This window comes from Triturus cristatus, chromosome 8 (assembly GCF_964204655.1).
Source record: "Triturus cristatus chromosome 8, aTriCri1.1, whole genome shotgun sequence".
Taxonomy (NCBI): domain Eukaryota; kingdom Metazoa; phylum Chordata; class Amphibia; order Caudata; family Salamandridae; genus Triturus; species Triturus cristatus.
In genome coordinates, this window is record NC_140591.1 from 1,450,715,571 (window position 1) to 1,450,732,130 (window position 16,560).

Consider the following 16,560-nt stretch of genomic DNA (forward strand, 5'->3'; position numbering starts at 1 on the left):
GTCATCTTATATTTGAAGCACTAAAGTTTGGTTGTGTGTGTGTGTGCATAGTGGGAAGTGCCTTTTCCCCTCTTGTTTTCCCCCGAAAAGTGAATAAGTGGGGTAGCTTTGAGGAAAAATATGTTTATTTTTATATTTCCTGTGCTGTAGAGATCTGAGTTTTGGAAGTTCAGTGGAAGTGAAAGGGACACTGCTGAAAAGTCTTCACAAAAAGCAAAGCATTGAGCTGAAGGCTGGAGAGATTAGAGTCATCGGCCCCTGTGACACTCTGGTATGTATTGTTTGTTCTTTGTGCTGTTCCTGCTGAAATAAAAGATTCTTTATTCAAGTTTATGGTGAGGGTTAACACCCAGAGAGGGGTTCTAGGTAAGAAAAGGAGGTGCTTTCTTTTTATGTCTCTCTTCATGGAGGAAGTTTAGAAACCATTGAATGGTTTGGTGGAGATCAGCATGTGGTTGTTCCCAAGACTTGTCTTTCTTTCCAGTCTCTAATTGTTTTGAAATGCTCTAAGTTGATAATGGGTTTGGTAGACCAAACCCATTAGTAGGCTGGGGTGCACCCAGGAGAGCCACTTAGAGGTAGTTGGAGAGCTATCAGTAGCTCACGAGCTACTCGTCCGAGAACCCTGGTTTAGGATTTTAGTCTCTGGGGACGTCAGGATATGTCCCCCATGTATTTTGTTGCTCTTTTCAGTCTTTGAGATTGGAGTAAATGGTGAGCTGGAATTTCAGACGCCATCCTGGTGACTTTAAATGCCCAAAAATGCCCTTCTGAAGAAGGTCACTACTCACTTTGGAGTTCCCTGTAAACCATGTCGACATGTCCGTATGACGTGTTGCCCTTCAGAAATGCAGGAGGCTGCTATATGTTGCATGTGCTACAAATTGTACCATGTTTAATCTCTTAGTTTCAACCCATGTTCACCAGGTCCTATCTGTCCATACAAATTGTGGCTGTGGTTGATCCTTTGTGGTGCATATCACTGTTACTTTGTCCTACGTGCCCTTTTAATAATTGCCACTTGTAGGCCCCTCCTCTATCCAATCCAACTGTTAGAATTGGGAATCTCTAGTTGGCACAGGTATGCACTTGTGACAAGCAGGGACTCTTACTTCTAAGTCAGAGTAAGTGGATCACCCTTTCAAATAACCCCTGCTCACCCTTCAGGTAGTGTGGCGCAAGCAGTCAAGACTATTCTCAGGGCGTCATAGGCTAAGCATTTGTGAACACATACAGTAATACAATGACACACCACAAATGGACACCAGTCAAGGTTGTATCAAAAATAGTTTTCTTTATATAAGGCTTAGCACAAGACCAGAATAACGAATAAAATGACCACAGTATTATTTTAAAGTTCAATGTTCTTGTAAAAAGGCTTAAAATACAAAAATAGGCTTCTTTTAGTCAATTCTGCTTCTTTTCAGGCTCTGTACGGTTCGTTCCTGGATGTGCGACTCGTAGGCATTAAAAACAAGGAAAGTACGAGTCAAACAATCGTTGCGGGCTCCGGGGTCCGTGACGTGCACGCTGCGGTGCGAACAGAACAAAGTACCTTGGTTTGGTGGGGTCCGCGACGGACCGTGTGGGACAAATTGATGGGTCCGGGTCGTAGTTCGGCAGCGTATTCAGATGCTGGTCGGGTCGCGGCGTCGGGACGCGGCATTGGTACGGGACCTTCAGGGATACGTGCGGATGGCCCGGATCGGCTTGCAGAGTCCGTGGCGGTCGGCGTTTGAGCCGTACCTTCGGTGCGGATAGGCGGCGACACTTCTCTGCGCCGTACAGCGTACGGGGAGGATCGGTGCGATGCGGCGTCTCAGCTCTGAGCACGGCACAGTACAGTACGTCTAGCAGCGTACGGACCGTACCTGTGGGACAATGAAGCTTGGGTCTGGCGTACAGGGTTCGGCAGCCAGGGCTGTACGACTCGAATCGGCGGGGAAGGTTAGGTGCGATGCGGCCGGGAGGGATATGGTGCGTACTAACGCTTTTGGATCAGCGTAGACACACGGTGCCAGGCGGCAAAGACACGGCTTCGCGGCGGATGGAGTACGAGTCGTACTGGGGCCAAATCCAGCGGGAAACAAGCAAGAATTGTCCAGGCAACTCAGTTTTGGAAGGCAGATGAGTCCAATGGTCCTGGGACTCAGTTCAGGGGGCAAGCTCTTCTTCCAAGCCCTTGGAGATTTGTTGAAAACAAAGTGTAAAGTCTCTCTTAGTCTTTTCCTCTCCTTTCTCAGCAAGGCACCAACTGCAGGCCAATCCCCCAGGTTAGGGAAAGTTACTCCTCCTTCAGCTTCTTCCAGGTCCTTCTAGTCAGGCAGAGTTCCTTCGTGGTTCAAGCAGGATCTGATTTCTTAGGAGCATGGCTCCTACATTTATACCAAGTTTCTTTTGTCTTTACAGGCCAGGGGGGCCTTTGCATAATCCCAGTCCAGTTCTTTTCAGTGAGGAGCACTTTGTTGTTGGGACTCTGGCTTCTTCTTTCAGCTGGCAGGGCAGAGACATCAGACGCTCCCCAGGGGGTGGAGCCAGCATTGTGGTGGCAGAGCACTGCCCTATTCAGAGTCAAGGTGCACTCCTCCCACCCATCCTGGTGTAATCTCTCTATTCACCACCTGGCAGCCCCAGCCTGTCTCCTGGAACTTCCCAGCCCTGTCACTCAAGCTACACACAAAGAAGATAGCCCTCCCCTCCAGAGGCGGGCTGAAATGGTTAGGCACGCAAAGGCTAACTTTCTAAAAGTAGCATTTGCAAACCCAGGATATTAAAATAACCTTTACTAAAAGATGTATGTTATTATTCTGAGTTCAGGCATACTAAACATGAATTTCTACCATGCTTCTTGAGCCTGCTAGGATTATAGAGTGTTATAATCTAGCAGCCCATTCTGGCCTATGGAGAGCAGGTAGCCTTACAATAGTGAAAAACAAAAATGGCTGTAATTCACTATTAGGACATGCCACACACCTCAGGGCATGTCCTACCTTATCCTTACAATGCACCCTGCCCTAGGGCCTACCATAGGGGTGACTAACATGAAGGTAAGGGAAGGTTTAGGGACTGGCAAGTGGGGACACTTGCCCAGTCAGCATGACAGTACCTGACTGCATGCAGGTTCTGCAATGGCAGACCTTAGATACATTTTACCAGGCTGCTTCTGTGGGTGGCACAACCAGTGCTGCAAGCCCACTAGCAGCATTTGTATATACAAGCCCTTGGCACCCCTGGTGCACTCTACTAGGGACTGATAGTAAACCAAATAGCCAAACATGGAAGTCCATTCACATAATACATTTTCCCATAGGGAGCACTTGCCCTGTGGCACTGGATGGCAGTGTCACAGGGCCCTGAGCAGCTAACACCAGCACAAAAATACATTGAGGCACAGACAAAAATGGAAGGGTGACCCACGCCAATGGTGCCAGGTCTAACACGTGTCCCCTCCAGCTGAAATGTGGGGAGAACTACCCTACCCCAGGGAGTTCTCATCACTAAGGCGGTAAAATCTGGAAAGACCATCAGCGTTGGCGTGGTCTGTACCAGGGCGATGTTCCACCGTGAAATCCATCCCCTGCAGGGAAATGGACCACCTCAACAACTTAGGATTCTCACCCCTCATCTGCATCAACCATCTGAGGGGCCTGTGGTCTGTTTGAATCCGGAAGTGAGACCCAAACAAGTAGGGTCTTAGCTTCTTCAATGCCCAGACCACAGCAAATGCTTCTCGCTCAATCGCACTCCACTTTTGTTCCCGGGGAAGTAACCTCCTACTTATGAAGGCTACAGGTTGGTCCCAGCCCTCCTCAGTCATCTGTGAGAGAACAGCCCCTACACCATGCTCTGATGCATCTATCTGCTCAAGGAATTCTTTGGAGAAGTCAGGAGCCAAGAGCATGGGCGCCGTGCACATGGCAGTCTTCAGGGTGTCAAAAGCCTTCTGACAGGTGTCAGTCCATATCACTTTTCTGGGCTGCTTCTTCGAAGTCAGCTCTGTCAAGGGGGCAACAATGCTGCCATATCCCTTGACAATCCTCCTGTAGTACCCTGTGAGTCCTAAAAAGGCCCTCACCTCTGTCTGGGTCTTTGTGGGCTCCCAAGCCAGGATGGTTTCGATCTTGGGTTGGAGGGGCGCCACCTGGCCGCTCCCCACTTGGTGTCCCAAGTACACCACTGATCCCTGCCCGATCTGACACTTGCTTGCCTTGATCGTGAGGCCTGCCTTGCGCAGTGCCATCAACACTTCCCAGAGATGTTGCAGGTGTTCTTTCCATGTGCCACTGAACACTGTGATTTCATCCAGGTAGGCGGCGCTGAACTCGGTCAGCCCAGCCAACACCTGGTTGACCAACCACTGGAAGGTGGCAGGGGCATTCTTCATCCCAAATGGCATAACCCGGAACTGGAAATGCCCATCTGGTGTGGAGAATGCGGACCTCTCTTTGGCCCCATCAGTCAAGGCGATCTGCCAGTACCCAGACGTTAAATCAAACGTGCTGAGGTACCGTGCAGCCCCTAACCGATCGATGAGCTCGTCCGCTCTGGGGATGGGGTGCGCGTCAGTCTTCGTGACTGAGTTGAGTCCTCTGTAGTCCACACAGAACCGGAGTTCGGGTGAGGCACCCGGCGCGGTAGCCTTTGGGACCAAGACCACTGGGCTGGCCCAAGGACTGCTGGAGGACTCAACCACCCCTAGAGCAAGCATCGTTGAGACCTCCTCTTTGATGCAGGCTCTGACCCTGTCAGTTACCATGTAAGCTTTGTGTTTCACAGGTAAGCTGTCTCCTGTATCCACATCATGGACGCACCAATCTGTGATACCAGGAACCAGGGAGAACAGGTCAGGAAACTGCCCCAGCAGCTGGCGGCAGTCATCCTGTTGCTCAGGGGTCAGGGTGGGTGAGAGGTTAACTCCATCCACTGACCCGTCTCGCTCTGAGGCTACCAGGAGGTCAGGAAGAGGCTCAGACTCCTCCTCCATCCCATCATCTGTGGCCAAGAGCATGCCCACTTCGGACCTCTCCAAGTGGGGCTTTAGTCGATTGACATGTAGGACCCTTAAGGGGTTCCTAGGAGACTGCAAGTCCACCAAGTAGGTGACAGAACTCTTGCGCTCCACAATCTCAAAGGGTCCTGTCCACTTGTCCTGGAGTGCACAGGGCTCCACAGGGGCCAGGACCCATACCTTTTGACCAGGTTGAAGCTCCACCAGAGTGGCATTCTGGTCGTACCACCGCTTCATTTCCTCCTGGCTGGCTTCCAGATTTGCCTCAGCAAGTTGCCTGAAACGCCTAGTCTGGTTCCGAAAGGCCAGCATGTAACTATATACATTCTGGGGAGGTTTCCTGGGAGATTGCTCCCAGCCTTCCTTGACCAGACTAAGAGGTCCTCGTACTGGGTGGCCACTCAGGAGCTCAAAGGGACTGAACCCCAGAGACTTCTGTGGCACCTCACGGTATGCGAAGAGAAGGCATGGTAAGAGGACGTCCCACTTACGCCTCATGGGCTCCTCAAGGCCCATAATCATGCCCTTTAGGGTTCGGTTGAATCTCTCAACCAACCCGTTTCCTTGGGGATGGTAAGGGGTGGTGAACTTGTATGTCACACCACACTCTTGCCAAAGGGATTTCATATATTTCGATATGAAATTGGTCCCCCTGTCAGACACCACCTCTAGAGGGAATCCTACTTGTGAGAAAATTCCCATCAGTGCCCGTCCCACCACGGGGGCAGTCACTGTCCTTGGATGGATGGCTTCAGGGTACCGGGTGGCATGGTCCACCAAAACCAGGATAAACCTGTTACCCATGGCTGTCTTGGGGTCCAGTGGCCCCACAATGTCAATCCCCACTCGCTGGAATGGGGTACTGACCACAGGGAAAGGTTGGAGTGGGGCCCTCAGCTTCCTTCCACTCTTACCACTTGTCTGGCATGTCCTGCAGTGAGTGTCAGAACTCCTGCGCATTTGAGGCCAATAAAAGTAGGTGACAAGCCTTTCGAAGGTCTTGTCCTGCCCCAAATGCCCTGCTAACGGAACGTCGTGAGCCAGCCCCAGTAGGAAGGCTCTGAACTTCTGGGGTACCACCAGCGCATGGGCTGACCCAGGTTCAGCAACCTTAGGCTCGGAGTACAGGAGGTCGTTCTCCCAGTAGATTAAGTGAGTACCGGACTGATCACCATTGGCCTGGGCTGCAGCCTGCTGCCGCATACCCAGTAGAGAGGGGCACTCTTTCTGCTCCCTGCAGAATTCCTCCCTGGTGGGGCCTCCTTCTTGCTGCCAATGGGTCAGCTCAGGCAGGTCCCCCAGTTCGGCTATCTGTTCCCCGGTAGGCTCCAGGGCATCCCCCTCAAGGTCTGCTTCCTCCTGGGCCGTGGGAACGTTAGGAGCCGTTTTCTGTGCCTCCTGCGCCCTCTCCCTAAGGCCGGTTCCTGGGCCTCTCCCTCAGGCTCCAGGGTCCCTTCAACACCCCTACTGGCTGCCATTGACCGGGTGGTCACGCACGCCCAATCAGGTAAACCCACCATCCGCAGGTGAGTTGTCTTCTCCACCTTTTCCCAAGGGGAGCTCTCCAAATCATTCCCTAGGAGACAATCAACAGGCATGGCAGTTCTCACAGCGACTTGCAGAGTACCAGAGACCCCCCCCCCCCCCCACTCAAAGGGAACTTGAGCCATTGGACGATGACTCTCTGTGTTGTCAGTGTTAACAACACGGCAGAATGCGTGTGGGACCACCTGCTCTTGAGACACCAGGTGTTGCTTGACAGCAGTCACACTGGCTCCTGTATCTCTAAGAGCCCCCACCCTCTTGCCATTTATGGTCACCCACTGCCCGTACTTTTGAGTATTGGGGGGCAGTTGGGCCTCAGCGACCATCTCACTGTCTCCTAATGAGACTAGGGTCATCTGTACGGGGACCCCCTCCCCTTGGACATCTACCTCCCTCCCAAAGGCTACACTAGCCACCTGCTTGGGGGGTGGAGCACCAGGGGGTGCTGGTTTACCAAACATGGGGCACTTGGGATCCATGGAATAGTGCCCCAGGTTGTTAGACTTGTAACATCTGGGGGGCCCTCTTTGAACAGCGTTACCTGTCGGGGCACCGGTCTGCTTCGGGGGTGGGGGTGGCTGAGAACCTTTCCCTTGGTTCCCCTGGTAATTACTTTGGGGCCCTCTGTAGAACTCCCTCTGTTTACCCTTGTCCCCCCCCACTTTTCTGCTGGGGACCCTGACCACCTTTGGCGGGGCCTCCCACGGGACCCTTGTGGACCCTGGTGCTGATCCAGCGGTCCGCTTCCTCAGCAAGCTTCCTAGGGTTAGTCAGCTTGCTATCGATCAGGTGCTGGCGTAGCTCAGGAAAACAATTATCAGACAAGTGCTCCCATGCAATTAGATCAAACAGCCCTTGGTAATCATTCACTTTGCTACCCTTCACCCAACCATCTAGCGCTCTGGAAAAAAAAAGTCACATATTCTACATAAGTGGTGCCAGGTTTCTTGGTGCAATCCCTAAATCTCTGCCTGTACAATTCAGGAGTTAACCCATATCTTGTCATCAGAGCTTCCTTCATGTGCGGATAGGATGTGGTGACATCAGAGGGGAGATCCAGCCGTGTGTCCCGCCCCTCACTCAGGAACCTTCCCCACAACCCCGCTCCCCAATCTCTCTCAGGGACCCAGTGGGAGGACATGGCTACTTCATAGGCCCTGAACCACTGCCCAATATCATCCTGCTTGTAATACTCTTTCACCACATCTTTAGGAATGTGCACCCTTGACTCTGTTAAATTGCTGCCACCAGAGGGAGAGCGGTCTAAACTCTTGGCCTTGAGATCCAACTCCCTCATTTTTACCTCATGCTCCATGGCCAGCCTTTGTCTTTCCATTTCCATTTGAAGTTTTGCCATCTCCACTTTATGTGCTCTAGCAGCCATCCTGTCAGCCATCTCCTCTGGCGACAGGCCTCTGCCAGGCTCAGAAGCACCTTCTGGGGGTATCACCTCCAGCACATTCTCTGGGAACTTGGATTCGTACCAGGCCCTCACCGCCTTGGTATACTGCTCCTTGTTTTTCAATCCAGTGTGGTTAATTCTGTACTTGGAGAGGTATCCTTTCAAGACTCCACTTGTGCACCTCAGCAGTGCCCTCTCCTCCCAATCTATGTCATCAACCCCAGAGAATATAGAGGACGCCCTGCCTCCATTGACTGAGCTAGGCATGGTTTCTTAAAGTGGAGATTCTTCAGCAAAAACTAAAATCAATACTGTGTGGCTGCGTTATTGGTCTGAACTCACTACGTGGTGTTCACTCAATCACTGTACTTGAATCACAAATGCAAATTCAAATCCTCACCGCTGACCACCAATGTTAGAATTGGGAATCTCTAGTTGGCACAGGTATGCACTTGTGACAAGCAGGGACTCTTACTTCTAAGTCCGAGTAAGGGGATCACCCTTTCAAATAACCCCTGCTCACCCTTTAGGTAGTGTGGCGCAAGCAGTCAAGACTATGCTCAGGGCGTCATAGGCTAAGCATTTGTGAACACATACAGTAATACAATGACACATCACAAATGGACACCAGTCAAGGTTGTATCAAAAATAGTTTTCTTTATATAAGGCTTAGCACAAGACCAGAATAACGAATAAAATGACCACAGTATTATTTTAAAGTTCAATGTTCTTGTAAAAAGGCTTAAAATACAAAAATAGGCTTCTTTTAGTCAATTCTGCTTCTTTTCAGGCTCTGTACGGTTCGTACCTGGATGTGCGACTCGTAGGCATTAAAAACAAGGAAAGTACGAGTCAAACAATCGTTGCGGACTCCGGGTCCGTGACGTACACGCTGCGGTGCGAACAGAACAAAGTACCTTGGTTTGGTGGGGTCCGCGACGGACAGTGCGAGACAAGTTGATGGGTCCGGGTCGTAGTTCGGCAGCGTATTCAGATGCTGGTCAGGTCGCGGCGTCGGTACGGAACCTTCAGGGATACGTGCGGATGGCCCGGATCGGCTTACAGAGTCCGTGGCGTTAGGCGTTCGAGCCGTGCCTTCGGTGCGGATAGGCGGCGACACTTCTCTGTGCCGTACAGCGTACGGGGAGGATCGGTGCGATGCGGCGTCTCAGCTCTGAGCACGGCACAGTACTGTACGTCTAGCAGCGTACGGACCGTACCTGCGGGACAATGAAGCTTGGGTCCGGCGTACAGGGTTCGGCAGCCAGGGCTGTACGACTCGAATCGGCGGGGAAGGTTAGGTGCGATGCGGCCGGGAGGGATATGGTGCGTACTAACGCTTTTGGATCAGCATAGACACACGGTGCCGGGCGGCAAAGACACGGCTTCGCGGCGGATGGAGTACGAGTCGTACTGGGGCCAAATCCAGCGGGAATCAAGCAAGAATTGTCCAGGCAACTCAGTTTTGGAAGGCAGATGAGTCCAATGGTCCTGGGACTCAGTTCAGGGGGCAAGCTCTTCTTTCAAGCCCTTGGAGATTTGTTGAAAACAAAGTGTAAAGTCTCTCTTAGTCTTTTCCTCTCCTTTCTCAGCAAGGCACCAACTGCAGGCCAATCCCCCAGGTTAGGGAAAGTTACTCCTCCTTCAGCTTCTTCCAGGTCCTTCTAGTCAGGCAGAGTTCCTTCGTGGTTCAAGCAGGATCTGATTTCTTAGGAGCAGGGCTCCTACATTTATACCAAGTTTCTTTTGTCTTTACAGGCCAGGGGGGCCTTTGCATAATCCCAGTCCAGTTCTTTTCAGTGAGGAGCACTTTGTTGTTGGGACTCTGGCTTCTTCTTTCAGCAGGCAGGGCAGAGACATCAGACGCTCCCCAGGGGGTGGAGCCAGCATTGTGGTGGCAGAGCACTGCCCTATTCAGAGTCAAGGTGCACTCCTCCCACCCATCCTGGTGTAATCTCTCTATTCCCCACCTGGCAGCCCCAGCCTGTCTCCTGGAACTTCCCGGCCCTGTCACTCAAGCTACACACAAAGAAGATAGCCCTCCCCTCCAGAGGCGGACTGAAATGGTTAGGCACGCAAAGGCTAACTTTCTAAAAGTAGCATTTGCAAACCCAGGATATTAAAATAACCTTTACTAAAAGATGTATGTTATTATTCTGAGTTCAGGCATACTAAACATGAATTTCTACCATGCTTCTTGAGCCTGCTAGGATTATAGAGTGTTATAATCTAGCAGCCCATTCTGGCCTATGGAGAGCAGGTAGCCTTACAATAGTGAAAAACAAAAATGGCTGTAATTCACTATTAGGACATGCCACACACCTCAGGGCATGTCCTACCTTATCCTTACAATGCACCCTGCCCTAGGGCCTACCATAGGAGTGACTAACATGAAGGTAAGGGAAGGTTTAGGGACTGGCAAGTGGGGACACTTGCCCAGTCAGCATGACAGTACCTGACTGCATGCAGGTTCTGCAATGGCAGACCTTAGATACATTTTACCAGGCTGCTTCTGTCGGTGGCACAACCAGTGCTGCAAGCCCACTAGCAGCATTTGGATATACAAGCCCTTGGCACCCCTGGTGCACTCTACTAGGGACTGATAGTAAACCAAATAGCCAAACATGGAAGTCAATTCACATAATACATTTTCCCATAGGGAGCACTTGCCCTGTGGCACTGGATGGCAGTGTCACAGGGCCCTGAGCAGCTAACACCAGCACAAAAATACATTGAGGCACAGACAAAAATGGAAGGGTGACCCACGCCAATGGTGCCAGGTCTAACACCAACCCACAATGGAGTTCTGCTGTCAAGTAGTAACATTCCCCCAGACCTTCCTCCTTGTTGCTTAGCACTCAACTCAAGGACCCATCCCAAACCGGTCAGTTCAGCCAACAGCACAGTCTTTTAATTGTTCCCTTGGGCTATGTACACATCCAGCTGTAAAATATGTGTAGTCAAAGAGGCAACATAATCCTTTTTGGCCAATGCCAGTTGGCTGTACATAAATAATCTCTCATTCTGAAGAGGAACGCCGGACTGACTAAGGATTCATTTATACAAATTACTTGTGATTACCCTCACCACATTACCGATGGCTTGACCACGGTTATCCAAGCAGCATTTACACTGCGTTGAAGGATCTTTTGGAATTCATGTTCCTCTTTAAGTGTCCATCCCTCTTACCCACGCCATTTGGAGCCTTGGAGCCCCATCGTCCTTAACGATACGTCTGTACCTACTAGGTTTTCTATCTGAATACGGTGCCCCTCTCTCCCACCTTCACTTTTGTCCTGAGGAAGACCCCGTCAGTAAGGACCAAAACCAACCTACATGGTTTAAGGGGTCGAAACGTCAACATATCATAGATGCCAGTATCATCAATAGTGCACTGTGTTTTTTTCTATTGTACATGGCTTTGTAAATGAATGTAAACTATTTGAAAAATGTCATTGTGATTATGTGGCATTGAGAACATGCCTAACAATTTGATTGTGATGTTTCTGAATATTATATGTCACTCGCCTCACTACCTCACTCAAGTCACCCTCCTCCCCTCCCCTCACCCAGTTAGGCACTCCAACCATTTTTTATTCTAACATTGTTTATAAATTGTTGCCTTAAATCAAAAGCTATCGGGTGCTTTGTGTGATTAAACAACACTTTAGCACAAATTAATTTTTCTCTGTTATTGTTTTTTGATACTGTTTTCAATACTGTATTTAAATATAACTGTGCTGGGACCACTTCATTATACAGTACATATATAAAGACAGAATTCCCCTGAGACTCCCAAGCCCAATCCAACCATTTTAATAGTTAGGTCACGTGCCTTCTTTGCCATGCGGCGTACCATAATGGCAAGATCTGGGCAAGAGGATTGTCTGATGGGTTAGAAAAATGCCACTTTGGCTGATAAAATCATCCTGAAAGACAGTCTTTTAAAGAAGTAGAGATACTCCAAACCTTTTTTGTTTTGTTTTCCAAACTGTGTATTGTCCGTGTGATAGGGTTGCATGTTATGAGAGTAGTAAAGATAAAGAATTGACTTGTACCAAATAATGTCTTTATTTTAAGTATATTAAAACCATCTTCATGATAATATGCTCACTGCACAGGTTTACAGCTCCCTTTTCATGTAATTTCAGCCCATGATCAAGGTGCAGGTTGGTCTTTCATTATGTTCTGACATAAGTAATAATGTGACTTGTATGGAAGAGATGTCCATGGTACCATGTGCAGTGGAAGTGTTCAATATTAATGTCCGTGTTCTCCCCAATGCAGGCTTTTCCTTTCAAACCAAAAGAGTGGCCTTCTGTGGATTATGTCAGACAATTCCCACACTTCCGTTGTAGAACAAACACCTTTGGCTCTCTCTTGAGGATCCGTAGTGAAGCGACTGCTGCCATCCATTCTTTTTTTAAGGTACTGAACAATGGTTTAGTTTCTTTAAGTATACGTTTTGCTCTAAATCTTCCTTTGGAGATTATCTTCACCACTGATGTGCAGATGTGGTCCACACTCCTCTTAATTGGCTTTGGGCAGGTGTTTGCTTGAGTATCTTCAACTTTTTATGTTTGTTTCTTTTTTATGAATTCTGTTTTCCCATAAATGGTTTGCATACAAGCAAATATTCCATTACAATAAACTCGAAGCGGATAAAGTCAGCAGATGTGATAGGTGTACAGTGGAGCGGTTCAAGAGCAGCCACCATCAGAAGCCACCTTTCCTGGGGAGCAGCTTGTGCTTTGAGAAAGAAAGGCACAACAATGGGAAACAAAAGGAGTAAATCTCTTGTTCTTTATGGGGGAGGGTCGGGTTAATAATTGGCATTAACTCCTGTAATGCCAGATTTAAACTAACGCACTTTAACTTCTTGCATCGCACCTACCTAACCCCGGTATCCCTAAAACGCATTTCATGTGACAGAGGGGATAGATGCCCGAGATGTAACATGGAGAAAGCGGGCTTTTTACATTTGGCCTGGGATTGTTCCGTGGTCAGGCAGTTTTGGGCGGAGGTGGTGGGCAGGATTGTTGCGGTCACGGGCCTTCAGGTGAAGCTGGAACCCTTGAGTTGTCTACTTGCATCTGTCCGGAAGCCCAAGAAAAGGAAACTCCCATATAAGCTACTACAATTAATGCTAGTGCTAGCTAGGTGCAGGGCAGCTATAACATGGATGGGGCAGAGTGGTCTGGAAGTGCCAATCTGGCAAAAAGATGTTTGAGAGTGGTCTCTAGCCGAAGAAGCCCATATGAAACTCACCCGTAGGGACGAGAAGCTACAAGTGGACCTACTGGTTTGGTGTGTAATGTGTACTTCTGGGTTGACAGAGGGGGAGCCCTCCACTCAGGATGCAACCGACAGCGGGGAGAGTGAGTTAGATGTAGACGACAGCCCTAACCATGATGAGGAGCGAGAGAATCGATCCCAGTAGTATACACCCTGAAAGTCAGTGGCATGTCCCATGCTTCCTCTTCACTGTATTATGCTACCAACTGGATATGTGTCCCCATTGTGCCTTTCACCCCTGATGCTTCCGCCTGTACCATGTACCATTAATATTATCAATGGTATGCCTCTATATGCTGTAGTGATGTCAATTTGTATTTGTAAAATGAAAAATAAAGTTAAAAAAATATTTGGCATTAAAAAATGTGTAGAATGGGGTGCCTCAACGCAAGGCCCCTGCCTGGGTGGTAGGTGGTCTGATCAGCAAAAGGGGCATGACAATTCAGAGAATCAAACAATATCTTGAGAACTCTAGGTGAGAAAGTGATTGAGTACCCGAGGGGAGGTAATCCTTGGCATAACCTGGGTGTCCTGGAAATCCTGGGTGAAAAGAGGGGTCTTCTGCTTCTCCAACTCAGGGAATCTTCAGGGATTCTACCACAACTTGGGGCTGGGAATCTCTGGGGATTTTGTGAGCGGAGACCATGTAGAGGAGAGACGAGGGCTACTACAAGCTCCGAGATGGTAAAGCTAGTGTCAAGGCCATCAATTCGACAGCCCGGCCATATAAAAATCACCAGGATGATCACACACCTGATCCTTAGATTCTATGTTTTGGCAGGCTGCTGGTGGTAGTATTAGGGCAATATAGCCATTCGCTTGGCCCTATTGCCAGCTCCCCCTCTGCCTTGTCCCTGGCAGTCGGGAGGTGAGAAGCTAGCGGGGAGAGGAGACTGCCCACCGCCACCAAAATCTGAACTGAAGTGATGTTCTGATGGGGAGAAGCTCTGATAAACTGAGTGGCATGATTACTCGGGGATACAAATGGGATGCTAAGATGAGGTCTTTTATGGGAAGAAGCTCATGTCTGTGCTATGTCCCTGTGCAGTGTTTTTTTCTGGCCCACACCCACCTCCTCCACCCAGCCTTGGCGATGCCACTGGAGCAAGGGAAAGAAGTTCATGATAACTGAGAAAACAGATGCTTGATGATTACTGGCACAGCTGTTGCCTTTGTGAGAAAAGTACTTTGTGATTGTTGAGTCACATAAAACACAAACAACTTGGTAAAAAATGGTTTACGAGGCCATGTTACATTTGAAATAATTCATTCGAGTAGTCAATCAAAAATGTTTTGAAAGAATTTAGATCGATACTTTCATGGTGGCCGTTTCTGTTACTTCTAATAACAACCATTTGTTACCAGATTTTAGACTAGTGTGAAGAAAGAAATTATTTGTTGAATTATAAAGTGTTACTATAACTGTAACACATTATAAACAACATTAAATACCCCGCTATTCCAGACTAGGATAGAGCAGTCACGTGCTGGGTATAGATCCATCTGTTGCAGGGATTTGAGAGGAGACTGTCAACAGCATAACATGAAAAGTAGCTTTTCTGTGCCTTTTTCACAGTAGAAAAAATGCAGTGTTTTTTTAAGATCAGTGGTTCATAGCTTGGGGTCCACAACACCTATTCTAGTAGTCTGTAACTTTTTAGAAAATGTACTCCTTTTAGCAGCTTCTCTGAGTGGGTGTGTATATAACTAAAAAAGCAAAACTGGAAATTGAAAATGTTCAAAGGCTCTGTAAATGTAAAGGAATATGCAATCGGTGGCTAAAAACATAAATTGGTAGCCTTAGCTTGGTTCCCAGGAGCAGGGCAAGTGCATCAAACGAATTTAGTGTGGATGGTTGGTGGCCTCACGTAAAATACAGGTTTTTGCCAACAAATGGAGAGCATTAATAGTAAAAAAGACAAAGCAATGTATCCAAGCTGAAGATAAGACCTCACAGTGAGTAACAATTAGGAGTCTATTTTATGAAGATGTGCCTGTCCATCTGAACCAATGAGTGTTGGCAGACACAGAAAAGCAGAACAAAGAACGGAGGCGGGTTTACACAGAGCTCCTAGCCCCCACACCTCATCAGAGCCCAGTCCACCTTACAACTGCCCTAAAACATTCTACTTTGAAATGGCGTATTTCTAGAAATTCAACTCAATTTTCTTTAAAAGTAAATGTATTCTACATAAGTAAACCGTACTAAACAAAGGCAAACCTTTGACACGTCACAAAACAGAACACGACCTGACACTGTGATTCTGGGGCTGTACATTTGTGGGCCTGCCCACCTCCTAGCTTTGTGTGTCAGCATTGGAAGCTGCAGAGAATTGCACAGCAGACTCAAGAACAGAGCCAGGAGTTAGTTCTTGATCCATCCCAGTGTTCTGCACTAGCACTTCTCCTGGGGTTTACAATTGGAAAGATGAAATGCGCCTTATGGAGGCAAGAATGTTGTCATATTTGGAAACAACACATCTGGATGCACTGGTGAGAGGGCTGATCCACTCAATGCTAAACTCATTCCATCTATGAGGTTCTGGGAGGCTACACCCCGCCTCATACCAAGTACTAGCTAGCGGCAGGACTGCCTCAAACCCACCTCCTCCATAAAACAATGTTTGCCGAGTCTGGTTCCGATGTGTTGGGATGTTTTCACCAGGGTCGGACTGGCCTATATGACAACCTGGCAGTGCCAGACGGGCTGGACTGGAAGGTCATTATGGGGGCGATTTTTGTTCGCTGCTTGTGGGCCTGTTTTATGGTTTGGTGGGCATTTTCTTTTACTGTTGATATAGCCTCCAGTGTTTCCTGCAGCAAGCATAAATGCCCGCAGTCTTCCATCCCGTGCAACACACATTACAGCTTGTCTTTACAAGTTCAAAAGAGTCGTTTTGCAAACGTGGGTGACTTTATTAGCTATCTGATTCACTAATTGTTGCCACTTTATTTTGCTGTCCGGGCCTATTTTATTTCCCAGTCTGGCCCTGGTTTTCATACTCCTTAGTGGACATCGGCTCTTCAACGCTCCTAAGCTGGAATCCACTCTTTGCAGTGGTTCCCAGCTCGTTTCCCCCGCCACTGTGTGATATCTGGACTTCAACGAAAGATCCACCAGGCAGACGACATGGTTACCGGTTTGTTTTTGTAACTCTGCATGAAGGGAGACGAGATCGTGTCATACACGGTGGCACATGTGAGTTTGCAGGTCTGAGACTTCCTGGTTTCTGAAGTTCGCACGAGGCACTGCTGTTTCTGGAAAAAAAGAATTTGTATTTTGTTCAGGGGTTCTTTTAGCTTCACTGAC

General features: G+C 48.7%; 1 protein-coding gene across 1 annotated transcript in view; it reads left to right on the plus strand.

Moving 5' to 3' along the window:
• NARS2 (asparaginyl-tRNA synthetase 2, mitochondrial) overlaps nucleotides 1-16,560 on the plus strand; it is a 491,158-nt gene that overhangs the window by 32,798 nt on the left and 441,800 nt on the right. The window contains exons 3-4 of the mRNA XM_085623239.1: nucleotides 151-271; nucleotides 12,243-12,383. Coding sequence (XP_085479365.1) covers nucleotides 151-271; nucleotides 12,243-12,383 — 262 coding nt within the window. The remainder of the gene's footprint in view (nucleotides 1-150; nucleotides 272-12,242; nucleotides 12,384-16,560) is intronic.